At 36.6% G+C, this 24,767-nt stretch overlaps 1 protein-coding gene across 4 annotated transcripts in view; it reads right to left on the reverse strand.

The window, feature by feature from the left end:
* Positions 1 to 24,767, reverse strand: part of LOC128208797 (delta-like protein 1) — a 57,961-nt gene that overhangs the window by 5,408 nt on the left and 27,786 nt on the right. For 3 of the 4 annotated variants that reach the window (XM_052912397.1, XM_052912398.1, XM_052912399.1), the window contains exons 3-11: positions 18,740 to 18,920; positions 18,204 to 18,521; positions 17,661 to 17,721; positions 11,354 to 11,611; positions 7,785 to 7,845; positions 5,854 to 5,984; positions 4,764 to 4,953; positions 4,411 to 4,604; positions 88 to 1,069 (exon numbers count right to left, since the gene is read on the reverse strand). In XM_052912397.1, the coding sequence (XP_052768357.1) occupies positions 88 to 1,069; positions 4,411 to 4,604; positions 4,764 to 4,953; positions 5,854 to 5,984; positions 7,785 to 7,845; positions 11,354 to 11,611; positions 17,661 to 17,721; positions 18,204 to 18,521; positions 18,740 to 18,808 (2,264 nt within the window). In that variant the 5' untranslated portion in view covers positions 18,809 to 18,920. Of the gene's footprint in view, positions 1 to 22; positions 1,070 to 4,410; positions 4,605 to 4,763; positions 4,954 to 5,853; positions 5,985 to 7,784; positions 7,846 to 11,353; positions 11,612 to 17,660; positions 17,722 to 18,203; positions 18,522 to 18,739; positions 18,921 to 24,767 lie in introns of all 4 variants that reach the window. The other variant, XR_008256890.1, reaches the window with a different exon arrangement.

Genomic DNA, 24,767 nt, shown 5'->3' on the forward strand with positions numbered 1-24,767 from the left:
AACATGTCCAGGAAAGTTTAACCTCACCCCAACATGTCGAAGGTAAACAATTTCGTAATTCAAAAGAACAATAAGTGTTTTGCTTACCTGATATCTAAATTTGAAGGATCAATTGATACTTTCTCCTTTTCGTAGGATTTTGCTGGTTTTTCATAGTCACTGGTTTTTGAATGCACTTGTAAGTCTGTGTTATAAGGCTTTATTAATTGTTTATTTATATATTTATCACCTACGTATATTTGTGAACTAGGTCTTTTGAATGATTTCAATGAATTATAGTCACTGTCCTGGTTGGACACTTTACTGGCTAAATTTGAAATGTTGGAACTGCTTTGAGGGAGTGTTGTAAATATTTTGGACTCCCTTAGTTTATTGTTTATGGAATTTTGAATATTTTCGTCCTCCTCTTTTCGCGTGTCGGGGCGTCGCCGACGCCGACACAACAGAATTGTCACAACTATAATTATAGCCAACAGGGGGATCCCAACACCCAAACACACAATTAACAACAGTTGCGTGGTGGTGAATTCTTCATCTTGATCTTCCTGGTGCATTGCTGTATTTCCTTGTTTATTCGACGGTGTCGTAGTACGAACTTGCTCGGAGGAGAAGTCCCGGGTAGTGCTCGTTACAATCTGACCTGGCAAATACTGACAATTCTTTCCAGTAAAGCCAGGCACACATTCACAATGATAGTTATTTATAGACGGCCGACATGTTGCACCATTTCGGCAAGGGCTACTTTCACACGGGTTTATGACTATCGTGCAGAACTTCCCAGCATACCCCGGCCTGCACGTGCAATTAAAATCGTTCACCAAATCCTCACATAGTCCGCCATTCGCACACGGGCGTGTTTCACAATCGTCAACGTTCGTGTCACAAAGCTCCCCCACGAATCCGGCCACACAGCGACACGCATGGCCGTTAATTTTGTCAATGCACGTTGCTCCATTTAAGCACGGGTTGTTAGAGCTGCAATCATCAATGTTTTCCTCGCAAAGACTTCCGGTAAACCCCTGCTCACAGACGCACTTGTAACCGTTCAGTTCGTCGATGCAGCGGCCATCTGAAAGAAGAAACATGCAAGGTTTTGGATCACGTGTTGCAATAACTTAAACTATATATAACTTGAAACCACTACCAAAAAACATCACATGTATACACAAAACATTACGCTTGTATTTATATTTATAACGAAAGGAGGCTTTTATCGAGTCTAAGGAGACATGTATTTAATCATTTGTAGATTACACGGCGGGGTAGCATCATTTTGTCTGGAATTAAACTGTAAGCATTGACAGATTCAAGGTTTTTAGTAGACTTTTTTGAGGAAGATTCAAAAGAACCCCCGCACGAAATCTCTGATTCTAATCGCGCGTTAGCCAAGGCGATGACTGACACCGTCTGAATCAGAGAAAGTTCCTGTACTCAACTTCGTGATCACGGAATTACTCTTATTTAGCACGCGAGTAGTAAAATAACTCTTTTTCCATCGTTTTATGTGGTTGCGTTAATTTGTAACGCTCTCATCAAAAGTCAATTTCCAGAGATTACCTAGTCTGTAGAAAAAAACTATATACAGCAATGGCCGGGTTAAGATGATCTCGATGCGTTCGCAGTTACTTCGTACCCAGTAATTGTCTGTACGATACTGTTCGTACCTTTGCGATAATTTGATAAAATAACATCAATCACAACTTTATTACCAGTCGCATATTGACCAGAAAATTCTTGGTAATAACTGCGATGAAATTGGAATCAATTTCTGCGGTCGTAGCGTGGCTGAGAAGAACCTAATCAAACGCTGGTGTCGACTCAGACGAGAGGAGATTTGAATGATCGTTCGCCGGTTCTCTTTGTAAATATCAATACAAATATGAAGTTTATTAAATGAACCTGTAAAGCTAATTAATCAATAAGTTGTCCTTCATAAAAGCGTTTCACAATAAAACAGTTTTGTATCGATGTCTATTGCGAGCGAGGGTTATTGAAACTGCCGCGAACGCTACATGGAGCTTTCAAGCAATGGAACTCAATTTCAGAACAAGATACAAAAAAGCATTACACAGTCATCACGTGTTCACTTCATATTCTGATGTCCTGCAACATATGATGAATTAATTGTTATAGTGCTAGCAGGTTTTGACGATCTGACAGTTGACCGAAGGGTTTGCGACAGATGTTGGAAACCTGTACAACGAAATTTCGCCTCCAGCACTTCAAACGCATCGTTGCATTTTTTGCTTAATTCTGCTTAACTGGCGTTTGGCCGTGATTTTTGCACGTGCTTTTGTACGTGTTGAATGTGGAAACATTTTATAAACCATTGGAAATTGAATATGCAAATGGTATCCGAACTGTTGTCATGTCCGAAATTATACTACCGACGTTATTATAATCGGTGACCAGTTTAATCCTTAACACGACGGCAAAAAGGTCACCTATATGAGGATATTTTTCATACATGGGCGGTTGCTTTTTTACAATGGCTTTATTACGAATCGATCTTAATAATCCCGTATTTTTCTACTTAAACACAATTATTTTGTCGTCTGTCCTCGAAATTATGATAGAGGAAATTCGACCTGATCAATTGCCTGGAAAAAATAGTCATAGAAATTGAAAGTACCCTTAAATTGATTGTATAATAGTTAGAAATCTCTTTCCGGTGACTGGTTAACAAAACAGGATCATTGTAAGGCAACCCTTATGAAGAAAAAAAACGGACTGAACATAATTAAATCAAGCACTTGGCTGTTTTTCAACCATAACTACCAACGGTAAGTTAGGTGAGTATGGTCTAACTGTTCCGTCAAGTGATTTTCTGTATTTTTTTGCAAATATTGTCCGAGCTTTATCAAACTTATGGGGTGTAAAGCAGAGAGCAGCTCGGATTGATCAACGTTTTTTTACGTCTTGATTGTTCAAACTCATCCATATTTCATTAGCAATTACTCCATGGTCAAAATGAATTATTGATTCAATGGTCATTATTCAATAAAACAAGTTGTCCTCGTCCGTGACTGGCTTAAATAAGCTATCTTAATAATATTTATTCCTACGCTTTATTTATCATAACCAAATCATAACATAACTTATTAAAATTTAAATGCAGGGTGTTATCCTTATAAAAACTGAACCACAAGATTAGAATTAGTGAAGATTAAAGATCAGCTGGTTACTTATAAGGATAAGCCCACAGGTCTTTATTATAATATATGAAATCAATGAAAATTTAGAATTAAATACTGTTCACAGTCAAAAGACTGGTACTTTCCCTAAACTGATTACTTAGTATTATATAATGGAATAATACATTGCCAGTTCCTAAGATTTTCATTTCTGTTATAAAAGAAACATTTTCAATTATAAAACTTATATTCCTTGAAATAATGAATAATTGATTTTGTCTGGAATCAATTTCACGCCGACGCTTGTCAAGCGCCTATGACGGTTACCTCGGTTACGCAGTACTATTAATACACACAAATTTATTAGGCTCTTGCTGATTGTAAAACTCTCAGAGGCGCCTTGCGATAGTTCTTGCCAGTGTTTGACCCCAATTAATGGTCAGTTAAGAAGTATTTCTGACACACAAGTACCACCTTTAAGAGTAATTGTCGGCGTTGGAGTTGACCAAACCTGTTTCATTAGTCAATAAGGCATTAAATGGATACTGGGTAAGATAGATCCGTTTAGTTTGTTTTCCACTTGAATGGAAATACCCTAGATATTTTCATACTCAATAAAAACGCATTTTCGTTCGTATGGAAACGAGCAGAAAGATACAGAAAGAAAATCGGAACGAACCAAATTCTGGTTAATAGAGCTATCAAGATTTCTTTTGATTTGTGTGGAATTGGTTGTACCATTACATTAAAGGCTTCTCTTATTTGTGTATATGAACTCAGAACCCCGAAACTGCCCCGCCTGAGAAAGGCATTACAGACAAACTTGCTAGACATTTTAATACAAACTGAATTATTAAAGATGAATTCCCTCACTCCTTGAAAATGTATATTCACAAAAAACATATGTTTCTGATATCGGGTGGAAATAGTCTATGAGTAGATTTATAAACACATGTTAATTCCAGTATCAAAAGAAAACGCCTTTGTAAGTCCATTAAATGGGATAAACCATGATTTACAGTCTCTAACTATGTTAATGCACTTTTAAATAGCAGTCATAAATAAAATATACAAACAACAACTATGAAGTGTGCCACTGTATAAGACATATACTACAAACTTATATTCTGAGTAATAAATACTTTTATTATCAAGATTATATAAAAATAACTGCAAAAAGGTTTCTTTTGAGAAACAGAAATCCTAGGTAAGCAGTTGAATATCTTTTGCAGCAGACATGGTCAAAGAAGTAACGTTTTTATAAACATAAACTTACTATTTCGGCATGGGTTTGGGTCACAGTCGTTGACCTCAATGTCACAGTTCTGTCCCATGAAGCCTGTCCGACATTTGCACGAGTACGACCCTTGACCCTCGATGCACGTGGCGCCGTTTTTACAAGGATTCTTCTCGCAGCTTTCCGCTCGAATGTCGCACCGCTTCCCAGTATAGGATACCGGACACCGGCATCTAAACAAAACACATAAATTGATGACGTCACGATTTTTGTTTAACAAATTCTACGGTAGAGAAATTTAAATAAGTGTTATTTTAGCAAGATTTAAATAAAATATGTCGAATTTTAAATTCAGAACAAATGACTTGCCAAAGGCCCTGCTTAAAACTTACTGGAATCCATTTCCCACATCGACACAGGAACCGCCGTTAACACACGGTTTACTGAGGCAGTCATCCACCTCCCGTTCGCAGTTAGTGCCGTTATAACCCTCCTGACAGATGCACGTGTAACTTCCGCTTCCGGTGTTCTGACACACGCCACCATTCAAGCATGGATTGTGCCGTGTGCAAAACTGCAGGTCTGAAAAAATTAAAGATACACACGTGAGAATGGTTTATTATGCGTATGCGTTCGTTGCGGAAGGTATTTCAGCATATCAATGAAAATTTACTGGTCTGGTGTTTTTGGGAAGAAGTTAATTATTACAACATCTGGTTTATAATATTAAATTAGTCTGCTATTGAGGACGATTTTTTTCCAACCATTATTTCTGTTTTCCATATGTTGCTGTGCATATGAATTCAAGGTATGTTATCAGATTATCCGATAAATTATTTGTGATGTATTTTGATCGAACCATTTCTGCACACCAGTAACCGGGCTAAACGCGTTATTTCCACTAGAAAACATGCTTAATGTGTGTGCACATTTTATAAATAATACCAGATTGTGGTCCAAACTAGATGCTCCTTTTTATTGAAGTTAGAATGATGTAAACCACGCTTTTAGTGTTCACCTAGAAAATGATTTCTTTTGAAGTGTCAGCCAAGTAAATCGTTGTTATATATAATAGACAGATTAATTCTAAGATATCGATTATCTGAAATTGGTTGGCAGTCGGGTATAACATAAAGCACACACTTTTATGTTTCCCCGAATCTACCGGGAACACTAACGGCCGTCATCTTGTTTAAATATTCATATATTGCATGAAAGCTGGCTTTTTATTGGAGGCTTTTCCCACGAGGATTTTCTGATACATGACACCGGCTTTACTACCATTTTACAACAATGTACTCACATATTGTCATTCCATTGTTTATGTTTATTTTTTCTATTTTCAGTTCAACAATTTCAGGACTAAAATATTTATTGGGGTTAAATTACTTACACGGCCATGAACACAATTACTTAAGCCTGGCTATGGTTTTATAAATCGGTCAACAAATATTAAGAATGTATTAGCGTTGCTATGGTTACCTAGGGTGCAGTAGAGGCCGCCCCAGCCCTCGTCACAGTTACACTCCCAGGGTCGCGAGCACGTGCCGTGTTTACATCCGGGGTACTTTATGCACTCCGTACACTCAGAGCCCTCCCAGCCGCCCCGACACCTGAGGAAAAACAGAAAAGAATGCAATATTATGTTTTGAATACTTTCCTTTCAAAATCTTGAGCCGTGCATTGCCCACGAGCCTTCCATAACACAGTCGTACATCATCGGAAGATTCCGGAAACAGACGAACATTTCCGGACATATTTATTTTCTGCAAGATGATTAATGTCTGCCTTTACAACATACCATTATGTTGTAAGAAGATATATGACCCCAACACGGTTTGAAAAACAGAAGTGTCAATATTATATCTAAGTGCATATGAATTTATGATAAATGGAAAAGATGTCAGTTTCAAATTGTGATCCTCAACATTGTCATCTTGTGCCATGAGAGCAAAGGAAGTGAGACTGCAATGGTTTAAGTAGCCCATTTTCAGCAATATTTATACAAATGTACCTGTATTTTCACGTTCGTTAGTGAGTGAATACGCATGTAATACGAAACAATCTCGAAATACCGACCAAATGTAAGACAAGTTTTCATTGTAGTAAGTACTGTAGTAAACTTAAGAATTAGAAAACAAATCCAGTCATTAATTATCTTACTCGGTCCGTGAATATGGCACCCGGCTTTGTGGATGCCATTGTACACGCATTGTCAAGTTCGGGTGTCGGGTAGCCTATGGGCTTGCGTGAACAAAGAGCCCCGAGAGCCCAAACAAAGACGAGCCACCTAGTCTCATTCCTAGTTTTTTTGTTATGGAGCCCATTTTACACCACTTTTATTCGCCTTCGTGTTACTTAATGTCATTACAGAACTGAACATACTCTAAGCGTGAGAAGGTATGAACATGTTGAATGTAATATTGGTCCGGTTTAAGGGGTACATTTTCGTTGAATATTGTTAAAATTTACAATGTTTACATGTGTGCGAAAGTTCAACAGCTGTTTCAGTGAAAGCTTTGTGGTAGTTTTCCCTCTGTGGACTTTGAAAGCAGTCTAGGCCTTCCATTTCAAATAAAAGCTTAGAGGGGTTTAAAGGTATAAATGCCTTTGTGTCTGGGGCACTTTATTCGCGTGCCGCAAAAGTAAACAATCACCATATTGCCGAAGAAATAACAGATTTTTAGCTTTGTCTGACATTTGCTTTTGACACCATAGAACATCATCAAAATAAGGGACCGGATTTAAACTAAATATGTATACATATCTCTTATCGTATTCTTCACAAAATCGGTGATAAGCGGTCGCTTAAGGGGACTTCAGTTTGTGTACTTCAGCGATATAACTGTATTTACTTTATCATTATTGTGTTTACAGATGTACATAAAAGGGTAAGTCAGAATAAATGGCTCGCGGTTACAAACTGCCTCCGCACCGATAAAATCTAAATCAGTTTATAGTACAAAGTCAAAGCGTTCGGCATAGTCCTTTTATCCCACCGCTAAATAATTTACTAATTTTCCGAAACACTTTACTTGCACATTAACATACGATATACCATATTATTTTAATATAGCCGGTCATTAGGAAAACTGATTACTCATAAAAAAAATGTTCCTATTCCATTTTTCACCGTTAACAAAGATGAAATCAGTGTGATACACAGGTGCACAGCGCCATCATATCGTTGTGACCAATATGACCCCATTAAGGTCAAATATATTAATGTACAAACAAAAGTTTGCTATGCGCAGAAAAAAACACGCATTTTCTGCGATAAATTTGAGTCATATTAAATTGTTTGCCGAAAAAAGAGAACGTTTTTAATATAAGTGAGTATACACTATAAATGCATGACTATGCATTTTATCGAGGGTTGCGTTACTAAAGTTGCCCAGTATACGTCTACTCACTTGCATTCATTTGGTTGGTCGCAGAAACCATGGTCAGGATGGCACCCTTCCGCACAGATGGCTGAAAATACAACATATATATATTGCCAATATGGACAACAGCCATTTGCTATACATGAAAGGGCTAATACATTAGTGGATTAACCCAGCAATGACTTATTATGCAAACATTATAACAGTTACAAAATTTCCTGAATCACCCGCGAAATAGATTTATTCATTTATTCGGCGCCAATTCAAATTGATTGCTAAAATTCTTGCAAACAAATAGCTATTGCAATCCAGAAAGAAACATTGTGGTCAATATTTGTGCAGAACTGGTCAAATATTTGAATAGCCTCGGTGGCTTGAGGCCTTCTGTGGACGTACAGAAACTTGGACGTGGTCAACATAAAACCAGGGTTCCGGACTCCAGGAATATTTTAATTACGATTACCAACTATTTACTTTGCTTCTGGCCAAGAAAATAGCTGGCAAGTTGTTTACATTTCATACACATTCCATGTTTATTCTCTCCTACAACAAATTATACATTAAAACTGCAATCAAATAATTAATATTCAAATTTGCCCGAGGAAATAATATTCAAGGTCTAGTCGCGCTCGAGAAACCGGTGTTGATGATAAAATCTCTTCTATAAAACAACGCCTGCGGATTTTAAGAGCCAATATTTCACTACAACAAAGGGGCTGTGACGGCATTGTTGTTTTGAAGGGCTCTGTCATCAGGAGAAGCAGGGGAATGTGTGTGCAACAGCTGCCCCACGTATTTACAACCGGTTGAATATGCGTGCATCCTCCATTTATGTCCCTGCGACCTTGATTTCTTCAAAGCTTACATTTTAGATAATTGATTCCGTTTTCATTATTTTGCAAACCCTGTACACCTGTCTAATCGATACCTTAATCATGTTCGACCACTCTTTACGGCTCTGCTAAAACCGATCTAGCGCCTGAGCTGAAAGTTCAGCGTTATTGTTAGAATCATTGTTATTCCGTCAAAACTAAAAAAGCATGTTGCCATAGTTTATTCCCATTCACAGGTGAAGAATCGTTTACCGGCAAAAATTACAAATTACTAGTTCGTTTCCATGGATGCGTAATCGACGATATTAAGCATCAGGAGCGCTTGTTTACGAATAATGAAACGCAGTACAAAGCAACCAACTGATTTTCAAATATTGCGAAAAAGCATTATTTTCCCACAAATCAACAAAGCAAATGATCTGGGTCAGCACGTGTTTGTTCTCAAAAAGTGTTTGGAACAACTTCCGCAAGATGCACAAGGTGTTCCGCATGTTCGTTTCGGTCTGCGTCGGGCCTTATGGTACGACAAATCATAAACTCGGTAACTGAGCTTTATTGATATACTATGGTGTAACAGCTGTGTTTTCAAATGGTATGTGCTCGATTTCATCCATTACTACTAATGCAATATATTTCGTAATTTACTCGATGAATAAGTACGCCTGATGACCTATTTTTAGTCACAGCGTTGTATGCAACAAGAAAAGCAGACGGCAAATGGTTAACGGAAACACCTGATTTATCCCGCCAAAATGGTTCACCAGTCATTTAATGATATAGTGTTACGAATTTCTTTCTTATTTAATACTAAATTAATGTTAAATATGTTTGCATATTTTAAACGAACAGCTGCAGGATGATATGAAATAGTAGTCGTATGGCGACGCTTGAGTAAAGACGTATACTATAGCGACATCTTGGCACGGGAGCGCATTAAATCACTAAAATTGGATACCCAAGATTCAGAAATAGTTTTATTTAATAAAAAACATCATCCAGTGTCCCTTTTCTGGTAATGAAACTGTTATGTGATCTTAAATAAAACGGTGTCTGACCTAGTTTGACCATATAGGTAAGACGAATTGTTTCGCTTTTAAACACAAGCAAGCACTGGGCGGATTAAATAGAGGTTCGAAGCAACTTGTGGGTCACTTCGATTATTCAATTACATTACAACTGTCAAATATTATTAAATATTAAGGCCGCAAATCCTTTGGTCTAGCAAATAAATGTAACAGATCTCAATCGATTTTGGTACAGAGTAAACACAGTGAAACCGTGTCAGGTTGATCAATACTAAGTCCGAGCCCCGTGTGCTAGGAACAGCTGGCTGTCTTTGCAAACCTTCTTTTGCTGAACAGACTTTTCATTCGTGTTTGTTTACTTTCATGACTTGTTTTCTTAGCAGCGAACTTTAGTGCGACTGGAATTAGTGGCAAATTTAAGACCAAGAAAAAATGTGTACTCCGCATACCAAGTATGTATTTAAAACACATTTCAAACCAGGTTCACATCAATTTAATAACAAATCGCATTACATTTTGAACCACAAATGCCTGAGAGGTCATTCATAATGTTGAACCGGTTGCACTTCAAGCATATAAACAAATACAGCCTATCTGGAAACATAGAAGTTCTTACTTTGGCCTTAAAAGTTAAACAATAAGCAGACGACACACGCAGTTGACAGGACATGATTCAGCAGTAAGTTTTTTTCGATTTCTGGTCCAGAATGTTTCTAGATCTTATCTTTCTGTTGACGATAGAGAACCATGTCAAACACTGGAGTATTGGCACCCGTGACATATTGACGGTTTCATTATTGAATTGAACTTAGAAAATAAAGTTCGTTCTACTAGGTTAGAGAGAGGAAGTAAGCCGATGTTGTTCTGTACATTTCAGCCGCCGAGGGAGCAGTTATTAATCATATTTCAAAGCAGACGATTACTTTGGATAGTTCCAAGAAGAGATGTCGTCTGCAACAATACTGGAAGCTGATAAGAGTAGACCGAAGGATGAGTGGGAAAAGGCGCTAAGTGGTAAAGAAATAGAGGCATTTAGAAGGGTTTGCTCTGAATCCATAAGACGTTATCTTTAAGACAACAGATGTTTAGATTTCCAGAAAACAAAATGCCCTGGTTACGAAAAGTCTCCGGTCCATACAATAAGACATAACACTTGAAGTAATGAAGGCTTTAAACATTGTCTACACAAATGTTGACCAAATGCACAAACTTAATTAATCTCTCTTATTAAGCAGTCGTTTTAGATTATCAGCAGACAAGATTTGCTTTCAGGCGATATAATGCGTGATTCGAGAAAATGGCGCCACTTAATTAAGAATTATTGACAGAGCAGTAATTTAAACCGATCGTATAATGTCATTGTTGCTCATTCATAGAGTCCAAAAATCGTCTGATACACACGATAGTTGACAGACACGGTGGCCAGAACGTTGACTTTAATCTTTTTAACGTATTACTTATCAACAAACTGTGAAACACATCAACACACGGACGGATACTCTTTACACGATCCGACTACTTCAAAATTGAATAACAATAAGTAAGAAAATACCACTGTTTTTGTAAGAAGTAAACATCGCAAATACTGTGAAAAGCTTCTTGTTTGATATTTTGCATTTTAATGGTAACGCCTCAACATTCTTAAAATACCTGAAACATCCATAGTATTAATCAAACAAGTAATGATGAGTTAATCAAACAAAAAAAGTGGAGAACGGTTTCGATTACGATGACTCACCTTGATCACAAAACTGCCCTAACCATCCTTTCATGCAGACGATGTCGCCATTTTCATCGCACGTGTAATGGCCAAAATGGTCATCACGTGGCCTACAGAGCTTCGAACAGCCAGCATCGTAATAGTTCGTGTCACATCGAACTCTGTATCGGTATTCTAACTCAGTTTTGTCGGTTTTATGAATAAAGTTGCTCCACTCGGAACCGACTTGCAACTCCCTTTGTACAGCCAGACGAGAAATACGTTCTCTTGGACTTCCTGGAAAAAAAGAAAAATGCAAAATTGAAGTGTATGACAAAAAATAAAGTTATTAAAAGAGACATGGGCTTTCTTTCTATTCAAAGAAGAGTTTGTACCGGATGACCCTCTTGTTGAAATGTTTGCAGGCCAATGTTTTATAAACATACTTTTCAAATATCATCAGTTTTGTTTTCTCTTTATTTGTCTGAAAATAGTAATGGGAAAATGGGAATCTATTCAGATAAAATTGTTTTAACAATTACTCAAGTGTCAGCTGCAGACGACACAAAGTGGTTTATTTACATGATTTATATTGGAGGGAATTCCTTTGTACGGACAGTTGACCACAAGCTATATGGTCATCACATTTCCGACAAAGTTAGTGTCAAAGTCAAAACATTTCAATAGAAAGTCATTGATTTGGCTAACGACCACTTCAAAATTAAATGCAAATGGTAAATATACCATTAGCTCAATTGGAAACAGTTTATTGCTGTAGACAATTTCTGAAAGTGATAAATTAACCTAACAGGGTTAAAATAAACTACTTTATCAGTCCAGCGAGTCATTTACAGTCTATTTGTGAGTGAATTAAAGGTAAACATGAATAAGAAAAGAAGTAATCATAGCCGTGAGAATAGTCGGTGACGAATTTTCGATTCGTGATAATTTATGATGCATTATGGGTACCGAAGCGCGCGCATCGTAGGGAGCAGCCATTGTTTCGTTCAATCAGGTACCATTTAATTTATTTGGAAATTGCTTCAGTAGCCTTGAAGCTTGGATTCAGATTTCAAGTTTCTATGAAGAGTCCAGGTGACAGCGGAGATGACGATCTGCATTGACACCCAACAATGAAAGCAATAATTAATGTGCTACCTTAAAACCGATCCCATTCTATTGAATCATAAAGCGAGTCCATGGAATTATACACCAGAACACCATAACAATTGAATTCCTGTACAAAAACCTGAGAATATATGCTGGAAGCAATTTAAAAGGTGCAAAGCATTGACTGACAGAATTTAGTGCATGTTGCTCAGTATTTTGGCAAGATTTCCCTCATGGAAGTTTTGATGGCGAGACGCCAGCATGCTAAGTTTTACAGCGAGTTTGACCTGGATCAAAGTGCACCCACTCCGCATCAAAGTAGATTATGGTCAGTGCTAGTAAAGCGTCTCTGACATGTGGTAAACATGGGGCATGTCATGTTGGGCAGCAATATTTTGCCACAGCACAGACAAAGGCATGTTTTCTTCACATTCTTGGAAAACACAGAAGCATAGCGATGAGCCTGCATATGAGATGTTTATAGAAGGAAAACTATGCCAGGTTATTCAACCTGTACAGGAGTTACCTGTGGCATGCCTGAAGCTCTGATTTGTGAAGACAACAATACATCGACGGACAGGATCAATGGCATGGTTTGAATAAGATGGTTAAAATTTACGCATGTACTTTTAAATCATGCCAATTTCCAACTCATGCTACAGCAAATTAGTAAAAAGATCCAAAAACGACCGTGTAATAAATCTTGATGCAGACACAGTGACTGAGAAAATGACCCTTAATGAAAAAAGGCCCGAAATACGGGCTCCCCTTTTTGTATTCCCGTAGCAACTATTGTCGACATCAGCGCCTGGGCTCTGTGTGAAAACATGACAGGTGTAGCGAGCCCAGACCGCTTAAAAGCCCAGGTAAATGATGGGTTCAACCACAACAATGATGGGCGCCCATTGCCAGTTTTAATGAAGATGCAACAAGCAATAGCTACTCCTAATTACGGACTGCAATACGATGGAATACTGATTACTCATGCAGCGGTCATTACAGGTAAAGAAAGGGGCTAATTTAAATCTCATGAACTTCGTTTGGACAGTTGTCATTGAAGACATCTGTTTATTTTGGGAGTTAATTCGTTCAATTAGCCAATTCTCCAGTTAAATTCTCAACATTTGAGGCAATGGTCACCGAATGTTTAAGGTAACTGGTAATATTGACTACTATTGCACAAGGAATAACTAAGTACGTCGAGACGGGTTAACGTAACCAAAAGCAATTTTAGACATCAAAATTCCAAAAATTCTTTCTCTGAGTCGTATAGTAACAGATAAATGTCTACAATTTTGCTCTGGGATAGATAAGATCGCAGCATGACCTAAATTCTAACTTAACAACATACTTATAAACAAGGCAAAATGTATTATCGGGCCCTGTTCAAAGACAAGAAATGTTAGATCGAAAAAAATGCACGAACGCTCAAAATATAACGTATTAGCTTTGCTTTCAATACTGTTCATACAAGACGTCTTTGATTGAAAAAAGCAAAACATGGGACAAACACAATCCAATGAAAGGATGTTAAACCGGTTTTAAAAAATGGCCGCTACAAATCAACTGTGTAAACTAAGAATGGAAAACAAACACTTCACAATTTACTAACTTATTTTTGAATATGTCACGTTCAATATTACAGTATGACAACTGAATGTGTCGAGTAATAATATGCCATGTCAAAATGGGTGTCGTAACTCTGATGAATGGGTGAAACATAGCATCTTCACGTCAAACTTAATTTCTCAATCAATCCTTGACAGCCACCTCGATCTACCTTGTTACGTGAAATAGGAAGGCTATTGTGTTGTTCTAATTTGTATCAGATCAGTTTTTTTCCCCAATGCAGACTCATTTCTCTCCGTATGGCCGTTAAATATAACAAGAATAAGCATGATTTATAAATGTAACGGTATATTCAAATGGTAGGTTTGATCTTAAACAGAACCTGTATCAAATTTATGTGCAAACTATAAATTGCTCGTGATTAAAAGAATAAGTGTAATATGAAAATGTTGAAACGGTGTAGGATGACGGGGTAGCAGGTTTCAACTCAATATTGTTTGGTACAAACTGGTTCGATTTCGATATTGTGAATTAGTCAGCGGACACAAAGGTAATAATGGCGATACAGGAGACTGGAATTATTTCACAAAACTTGAAAGGTGATGCATTTGAAACAATGAAATACTTATGTTATTTCTTCAAACTGAAACATGTTTCAAACCTTTTGAAATAAGAGAATGCGTAAGTATACATAGGAACTGATTTTTATCATTTAAACCGTTCTTAATAGCGTATCATATGGTTGGCAATAACGATGCGAAAATGCAATATACAGTTATGACAAAACTGGTCCCCAGACGCCTAAACATGCCCTGCCATAGCCCACACACACATACACTACAAATATACTGAATGATTTGTTAAAAAACAACAACAAAAAAACCCCAAACAGTTGAAGGTGAGCAAAATACATGTAAAACATGAGCTGTTCAATGACATCGTTGTCATGTTAAAGCCAGGTAGATTATTGTCGCAAATGTGTTGTTTTTCTCTACTCATCTATAATTCAAAGACGATCAGGGTTTCAAGTCTTCGAGTCTAGTCATATAACTTGCAGGCTTCTACGTAGACATACTTGCCAACAGAGACTATAAACACTAATAGCCCGGTGCAAAGCTACAGGCATATTTAATTAAAAGACACCCTTATCGATTTAATCGATTACAATTTTTAATCAATGCAAAATAAGCCAACAGCTGAACCTAAGCGCGCGCGATTGTGACCCAGTTTTGAACTGTCGTCTGCTAACGGTAAACTTTCATCTGCCTTTTTCTCACGGTCCTTAAAATCGAAGAAAAAAGGTATAAATTTTGAAAAATACCATTGTCACGCGATGTTATTCCGTCAAAGGGACTTTTAAGTGCTAATCTATTAAAGGTACATGTCAAACATTATGTACTTTTATCGTGCGGTTGTCTATGGGAGAATTTTATAGAACCGATTGCATTCAAAAACAAGCAGCAGGTAAAAACAAATTCAAAAACACTTTTGACAGCAATTTGGAAATAGTTCATGTGACCCAGAGGGGACATTGCATCTGTCGCAAGACAGAGTGTATGGTCCCTACCAAAGCGCGTCGGAAGATAAGAGATAAAAGTCTTGTATCATTATACAAATATGTGTAGTTAGTAGAGTAACACATTTTGGTCCGAAATTTGTGATAAAGAAAAACTACCAATATATTTAGCTCCTCAGCAGCAATTTGGTAAAAAAAGTTTGTTAAAAAAGCCAATATGAATTAAATCAACATGCTCGTCGTGATGCTAAATGTTAAATTTTCATTATTCATACAATAGCCGTTGCTATCATCTCTTAGGCCGATATAATCATGAGCACAGTCCTGCATGAAAGCCTTCTAGCGCTTTTCTCCTTAGAATATCTGCTCAAATAGGCTCAAGTGGCCACTAAAAGCTGACGAGGTTACAAAGTATTAACAAAGAGGGTTCTAGATATGACAATATGAGTATATTAACAGACTCCTATGTTCCTAACATTACATGATAAAGTGAAGTGGGAAGCGAGATATATGAATGTGCTACTGAAGATATATAAAATCTTATTTTACAAAAACACCTCCGGGTCAAAATGTGATGAAAGGTTTGAAGATTGATAAGAAAGTACAAATTGTGGGATGCAATTGCCTGTTACATCTTTTGTAAGATAAAATCTAAATAAAATAAACTGTTCGAAAAGAATGGTGAATTTTGAACAAAGAAAACCCGCTCATAGCGCGAAGGTGATATGGCAACTTGAGCTAAATTGAAAATGTCTATAAAAATGTGATGAAGTCATGAGGGGAGAATTCCTAAACTCCTGTGTGGGTTTCTGATATAATTAACCCATCCGGTACACTGTGCATATGGCGTGCTCCTTAACCAATAAACTCACCCAGTAAAATATTAAAATATAAAATCTGTTAAACGCATGATATAGCGCGAGACCGCTCACTCCAGGTTTCAGTGAAGGCAGATGGCTCGGTTTGCTGCTAAAATAATTACAGACGAGCGGCCACAAACCCCCAAAATTCCCTTTGTAGTGTTTTGTATTCGATACACCTCATGCACAAAGCAGGTTGAGATGTTAACGATTTGGATGCAAAAATTGTCTTAAGAAGCTGTCAAATGGGTTGAAGAAGAAATTCAGACAGAGAAATAAAATATTTATGTAAACTGTTGCTTTAGTAATGACAGAGGATAAATTGTCTGTGGGTCATTTGGGTTTAATCCTTTCATAGTTAAAGCATGTTATTGACAATATTTCTGTTTGATTCTTTTGATAACATAATCCTCAGCACTAGTAGTTTTTTCACAGTTTTCGTCGACTTCTGAGATAAATCCAAAATAACTCAAACTGAGCAATGAACTTTGCCACCATAAAACAGGTTTCCATGGCAATAATAATCCTCCAAACCGTTTGAATTGGTCATCACTCATAAAGTGGCTTTAATTCCTGTCAGTTTCGTTGTGAGAACACCCCATGGCTAAACCCATATTCTCCCGAATTCTTCAAAAATACTTTCAATAATCCCCATATTTCGGCGCCTTCTTAAAATGACGTCTACATCACCATCCCATTAATATCGCCTGCTTCTCTCTGGACGTTTTGGCATTTTGTATCACTGAGAAAACACTCAAAAAACTACATCCATCAACCCACTGTCCGTCATACATGGCACCAATTAACGTTGCTATTGCCACTGTTTGCTTCCTGGCTATTGCAACGTCTGGGATTTTCGGCTATAACGACGTCTTTCAAAACTTCTTCTTTCTTCAAAGAGTATTGACGTGTCACGTGACGATAGAGTGTAATCACTGAGTAATCCATCACTTTGGGAAAACTTTCGTATCTTTTGATTTTAAAACACAATCTTCAATTTAAAGTAAACAATCCATTTATTCTTTGCATGTAATCCAGGTATTTATAAATCCAGGCGAATTCGAAGTACACTGTTTTGCCAAACGGAATCAAACAACAGACTACTCCAGGGACACACAACCATATTATGTTCCCATTCCAAAACATAAACATTGCCATCAAACAGAAATATCGCCACATATCATCCTTTATAGCATGACCATTTTCTTACATACAAATACCACTCTGTGCACAGGGCATAGGGGACTATTTTTTTGGTAATTATACATATTTTTTACGTTCCAAATCTTACCTGTCACAGGGTTGGAAAGCGTTGCATCGTGCCAGGCCTCAAGAATGATGGAAAAGGTACCCTGGAACAATATAAACATAGTCTGAGATTGGTTTGCACTTGTTAGCCGTTGACATTATTATGTTGCACCTATGTACTTCGGTCCTGCATACATGTTGCTTAATAGAAGTAACTGGGTTCATTTCTACAAATGCTTTTGTGACAATACTCAGAAATGAATGTTTTTAGCTTTTGTCATCAATGGGTTCAATTATTTGTGAGAATTATTACAGCAGTGGCGATATACGTGTTTTATTTACAAACTTTTTCCAGATTTGAACGTTCAAATTCGTCGCAAGCTGTTCCAAAATAACTCGTGATACTCGGTTCGAATCAATACAAATTTGTATGAAGCGGAAAAAAGAATAAGGATTTCTCCAATGCTTATAGTCTTAGTCATAAGATTAACGAAAACATGTCAAGAAAACAGCCTTCATTCGCATCTGGTAGTATATGAGTTCTTAAAGGATAAAAAAAAACAGTATAGAAAGTTTGCGTACTTACCGGCCAAGAGAAATTAAAGTGAAAGTTGATCACGTTGTTAAATCCTTCGAGAGATTCGAAGTTCACATTGTTAGATCCTAGAACATCCGTCATTACATATCCAAACAGGCACTTGTCTTTACTTAAATCCGGCGGTATTGTATTCATATAATTAGTCAAACAAATGGTGAAGAACGTATGGCAGGTTTCCGAGCACATTGGCCCCAGGGCGGGGTTGGAGGTATCCAGGACCCCATTACAACAGCTCCCATCGTAATCCAAGCCCCGGCTATTTGTGAACGATGTCAGCTGTAATTCTATTACCCCTGAGCAAAATACCTGCAAAATAACACAAGAAAAATATAGCAATGTTATAAAAACTACATGCATTTCTGCAAAACAACCTTGAACGACGTCGTAATGCCAAAGTTTCTATCAGACTACTACTATTATAACAGAGAACACCAGCGTAAAATAACTTTACAACAATTTAAATAAAATAGCTACATAAAACTCCACAAAATCAAAAAAATAAAATATAATAACATAATTCTTACCTTTGGTAATAAATATAGAATGTTTAAAATCACTAGAATGGTTATAGACGCTGCCTTGTGTAACTTCATTTTGTATGTTTATTCTGGTACGGTTGGCATCGGCTCAGCACAGCACTGATATTGGTCTTACACCGCTGCCTCGATCTCGCTGCAAGCTCCGCCTACCTCATTGATTGACACACTGGAACAGAGAATTAAGGCTTTATCGTAAAATTTAATACTATTCGATAAAGGTAAATCCAATTTCAATACGTTTGCATTTGCGAATAAACATTAAAACAAATAATAGGCTCGTACAAAGGTAGAGAATTAGTTAATCCAACGATCTTTAGGTCATCTCAAAGCACTAGTTTGAGATTATTGTCAGAACTCATAAATGAGTTAAACTCCACGGGAGCAAATGAGAATGCATCTTTGGAGTCAAGAGGCTGTTATGTTATCTGAGAGATATATAGAGAGCAAATAAGCGGCACGCGAACCCTTGTGCTCAGCGCGCGACTGGGTTCTATCGTCAGCAAATTTGATGAAAATTGTTGCCTCTCGTTTCACCGCATAAGAGAATTTTATGAGATTATTCTGAAATTAAATTAAAATAAGCGTGATGGCGGCCGTATATTGGCTACTTGAACAAAGCTAGCTGTGACTTTTGTCCACCGGTTGAATAACACACCTGAGTGGTCAATTCACTCAGAGTCATTGAGTCTGGTCAACGTTTTGGACACATCTGTCGCTCAATGTATTTGTACTCCAATTCATTCGCCGTTTAATAACTTTAATATATTCTTTCGGGTCTTTCAGATTATTTCCCTATTATTCTTTGAATCAAGTTCCGTAATAGGGAAATTGTCTGTGACCTCAAAGCGTTTTGGTACTCCTAGTGCGAGGCTATGGATATCGCCACTAAATTTTCATAAGTACGGTGTGGTTATTATATGTGATGGCGCGCGAAAGACGTTGGTTTCTTTCGGGCCTTTCTCGCTTGATGAATGCGACCATAAAATGCTTCTTTGTATCCTCAGCTGTCGAATAAAAGCACCTGCCTCTTTTGTGAGCCTGCATTCATATTTAAATTAACTTCCTTATATGGAAGTTGAAGTCGCGTGGCTCCTTGGCAACGGAGCATATAATTTCACCTGGTCGTGTGCCATTAATGTAATACAGGTAAATACTATATTCATAAAAATTAGAATTACCACCGTTTGATACTCAGATAGATTACAGGCTCGTCGTCACGCTTGCGTGATTAACTTTTATATTAGCAATTTAAATCTAGACATCCAGTTGGCGTACGTACTTTTATTTACCAGTATTTCGTTACTGTCGTCTGCATTTAAACTTTTGGCGGGATTTGTGTATTGCATGCCCACGTGGGTCGGCATATGGATTTTCACCTGTTGTTATTTTGATAAAATAGTTGAACATTGTCGCAAAGACCTCTTCACTTCCATTTTAGCTTTGTTTACTAAGACACTTGCCATGTTTACACAGCGATTGGCTACTTTTCGCTAGCGATATGTACATTACGGTAGATGGTGAAGCAGACGATTTGGAAGATAACGATCGCCTGCCTGACAATAAGGCAAGTTGGGCAAACAATGCGACAGGTGCTAGCAACGGTTAGTGCCAATTAATGCACCATTTACCGTTCTGTAATGTTTATCGTGGGGCAATTACCAGTATCAATTGTAGGCAGCAGACATAATCAACACTTTGTAAAGATGATGATACTGAATAAAAAACATTGTCGATATGGTCACCTGAATATCCTGATAATGCAATCTATGATAATTACTGAACTCAACACCTTTCCTGATAGCTACCGATACCCCCCTCCCCACACACCTATTTAAAGCAGCGATATGCAGTTTGCAGTGCCAAAATCAAAGCTGAATTTTCCCCCAAGATATTTTGTATCATCACCATGATTGTTTGTACAAAGTTGATGACATATTGTTAATAAAATATTGACTTGACTTGATTATCAATTAACAGGAGAAATAAAAAAGAGATTTAAAAATAGCCTTTCTCTAAATGTCTCCATTTGTGTCGTCAAGACAGTCCAAGGGAATTAAGTCGAACAGTTTCGTGACACCGCTGTAGGGCTGTTAGTTTCCTATTTTAGAATTTCCAAGTTCCACATGCCTGAATAGTTCATGAAATGATGCTGTAATTGTTTAATAAGACACAACTTTATGATATCAACTTCAATATGGCGGTCAATGACACCTCTGATAATGAAGAATCTACTGTTTAAATGCAGCTGCTGTAGCTGTTTATAAAAGGAATGTAAGTATATACATGTAGGCGGAAGCAGTGTCAAACCACTGTTGATCTATTTATGGGCAAAGCATGCATTTTAATTCACAATAAATATATTTCCCAAGAAGGTATATACCTATGACAACTTCTCCATATTTCTTGAATTATAAAATGCAACAATTTTATAAAAAACTGCAATTCTTTCTCTATGTTAGATATGTGACATTATATACATTGGCAGACAACTTATACCTATTATTATAAATGTGTTACCTATATCCATAAAATATAAGTTTCTACATAAAGTAATTGTTGTTATAAATGTTAATAAAACTCAATAGCAGCAAATAGTACATGTACTGTTTGCAAACAAAAACAAAATACAGTATTTCTGGCCATAAAGTTTAACATAGTCCGTAAACTAGTATGCGTTCAATATATGAATTTAAAATCCGCAATCCGACAGATTCTTAAACTTTAATTTTATCTTCTTTTGTGTACTCACGTTTTAATTTCTCCACTGATCGATTTGTAATTCCAATCTGCCTCCACAAACAATTTATTTTTAATGAGATACACTTCATAGAGTCAAAATTGTGTAATAGAACGATTTGTCGTGTGACACTTGTATATACATGTAATTAGATCTACCTGTCACTATTACCGCGGATGACACTTGAGCGATTAAAGGGGAGGAGCTAACGGTAATTAGCCAATCGGGAAACAGCATATCGGGTAGACGAATTTTGAAAGTATTTTGCAAAGCATGAGGAACACGTGGAAATGACTTTTGAAGTTGAGTGTGTTGTAAAGAAATAAACATGTGATTGATATATTTTAGTACCTCGACATTCCTTTGAAATTCATTCTAGTATGTTTAAAACGACCCTAGAAAAAACCCTTTTAAGGGGATAAATCAAACTTTAAAGGTTAAGATATTACTATTTTTGATAATTAATACGAGTTTTAAAAGTATCGTCACGATTTAGGGGTAAATCTGCAATACACAAAAAACCTGTCGCGCGTTAAAGGTTTTACAAACGGCAGGTGCATTTTTTTCCACCTGCGCCTATTTAGTCCTTATAAGTCAAAAATGTATAATTACTCCACGCGCCTGGCGCGCGACTTCTAACAAGTCGTCTGCCTATAAACATGATATAAAGAGATAGTTTTATGATATAAATTGAAATGTATTATTGTGCCCTGTGTGGTCGTATATTTATCTTTAGAGAGGGGCTTTGTGCTTCAAATCAACAGGTGACCTTTTAGGGCTCTTAAAAGGTAGGGGTCAAGTCAGAAGACCCCTAAAATAAGGGGTCACGTCTGATATAAGTTGTTTTAAGATAACATTGAAAATTCAACAAACTCTATACAAGATAATGTCTATCAAATGAACAAGACTACTTTTATGTCATAAATCTGTTTTACCATTATAATAGAACAATTTAGTGGTCTAATAAAACAGGTTGCTGTAAAAATTATCAGCTATCTTAGTTTTGATTTTTTCCTCTAAGAAGATTAAATCCTTTAAGTATCGCTACGTAGATATAACCCTTATGTATTTAACAATATGCTACTTCTTTACGTAGAAAGTTCAAAAATATGAAAAATCACTTTAACAGATACATTTACTGATCTGCAAAATTGATAACTCTCTTCAATAGACAAATCAATTTACACTGATTAAGAAAAGATAACGAAACTTCGGTTTCAAAAAAAGGAATAAGCGGAAGACTTGTTTTAAAGGAATGAATACAGACAATTTTGTAGCTTTTTGTTAAAATGGGTGTTTGTAATTTCTTTGCAGTTATCATCGTGTCTGTAAAGCACACCTTCTGATATTTATCGCAATGTTTGGAGTTTTCTCTTTGAAGAGAAAATAAAAATGCAACAAAATATGATAAACAATTTAGGTGTTTTCTCTTTCATGTTTCGTGACGCATTTTTGTGGATTTTCACGCCTGTTAAGACGGTCCTAAACCCCAGACTTTTGTCGGCAATACACGGCACCAATGTCATTGACAGGTTTTATAACCCCTTCAAACAAGTTAAAAGGGGCTTAACGGGGCTGGGAATTCACCCCAATAAAGCACCAAGTTAGGAAAACAAACGAATCCTGGCAGATCAACAGTTGATTAGTGAAATGATCGAATTGTAACAGATATTGGAGTAATCTTTGATTATCCTATCAAACGATTAGGGGTCAGTTTACAAGGCGTCCCAGGGGCCCGGATATTTTTATTAATTCTGGCCAAATTCGATCAAACACCGTCCACTTGCCACCAGTCAATCAGACAGATAATACCTTATTCCGATGATCATCTATTAATTACAAGTTATTAGCCTTTGAAGATTTCAGACATTTTAAATTTTAGGACATTTCTGTGGGAAAATATTTGACCAGTCTTGTTAACAGTATTATAATTGTACATAAAGTAGCATCCTTTTTCAAAAGATTTTTAATTCCACTCAGTTCAAAATAATTTGGTGAAATGAAATAGTTCATGTTTTCAAAATTAAAGGTCATTGACATTTGTATGAAAGTAATAACTTAAAGTACATCCAATCAGTCGATTAATGATTAATGATGATAATTTATCATTATAACAATTACCCATCAGCACCATATGCTATGTGTGAACAATAATTAATGTCAATTATTGCATAACACTGTGGCATATGTCACGGCCATTAAAAGTCTTAAAAGAGCAAGCGCACTACTTTAACTAGTGACTCACATCAAATGAAGAAAACAAAAGAGGTGTGAAAAGCCCAAGACAATTTAAACATCAATACTTTAATTGGCATTCTTTATCTGAGCAACTTAAGTGAATTGCCTCAGAATCTTTAAGCATCAATTCTTTAATTGGCATTCTTTATCTGAGCAACTTAAGTGAATTGCCTCAGAATCTTTAAGCATCAATTCTTTAATTGGCATTCTTTATCTGAGCAACTTAAGTGAATTGCCTCAGAATCTTTAAGCATCAATTCTTTAATTGGCATTCTTTATCTGAGCAACTTAAGTGAATTGCCTCAGAATCTTTAAGCATCAATTCTTTAATTGGCATTCTTTATCTGAGCAAACTTAAGTGAATTGCCTCAGAATCTTTAAGCATCAATTCTTTAATTGGCATTCTTTAATTATTTTTTTTAGCAACTAAAGTGAATAGACGCAGTAACTTTGAACAATAATATTTCAATTGGCGTTCTTTTTCTGAGCAACTTATGTAAATAGCCTTAGAAACTTAATTGGCACTCTAAGGGAATAGTCTAAGAAACTTGAACATCACTCCATTAATTGGCAATCCATTTCTGGGCAATATAAGTATATAGAATTACAAACCGCCGTTGCCTTGTCTATTATGTATTTTCGGTCATTTAGTTTACATAATAGTAATCATCAAGCGATACTCTTTCAAATGATAACCAACATAACAGGGAACCACCAGACTTCAAAATTAACATAATCACCAATGGCAAAAAAAATTGTACATCGGATAACTCATAGATTTGTTTAATCATAACCATAAGAAATTTATAAAAGGCATAGAAGTACTATGGTGAACCACGGCGCGAAATGATCAGGGAACGAAATAAATAAACGTTACACCGTCCTTGCATGACACCGTAGGTATATTGAAGTATAATATTTAGCTGCATTTTTTGTGTTAACAATTTGAAATTCATTCAGCCAATTACAGATTAATGATCAACCATCATATTCTATACTATTTCAATATTAAAGCCCTACTCAAATATCAGTTGTCGT

Source organism: Mya arenaria, chromosome 11 (genome assembly GCF_026914265.1).
Source record: "Mya arenaria isolate MELC-2E11 chromosome 11, ASM2691426v1".
NCBI lineage: Eukaryota > Metazoa > Mollusca > Bivalvia > Myida > Myidae > Mya > Mya arenaria.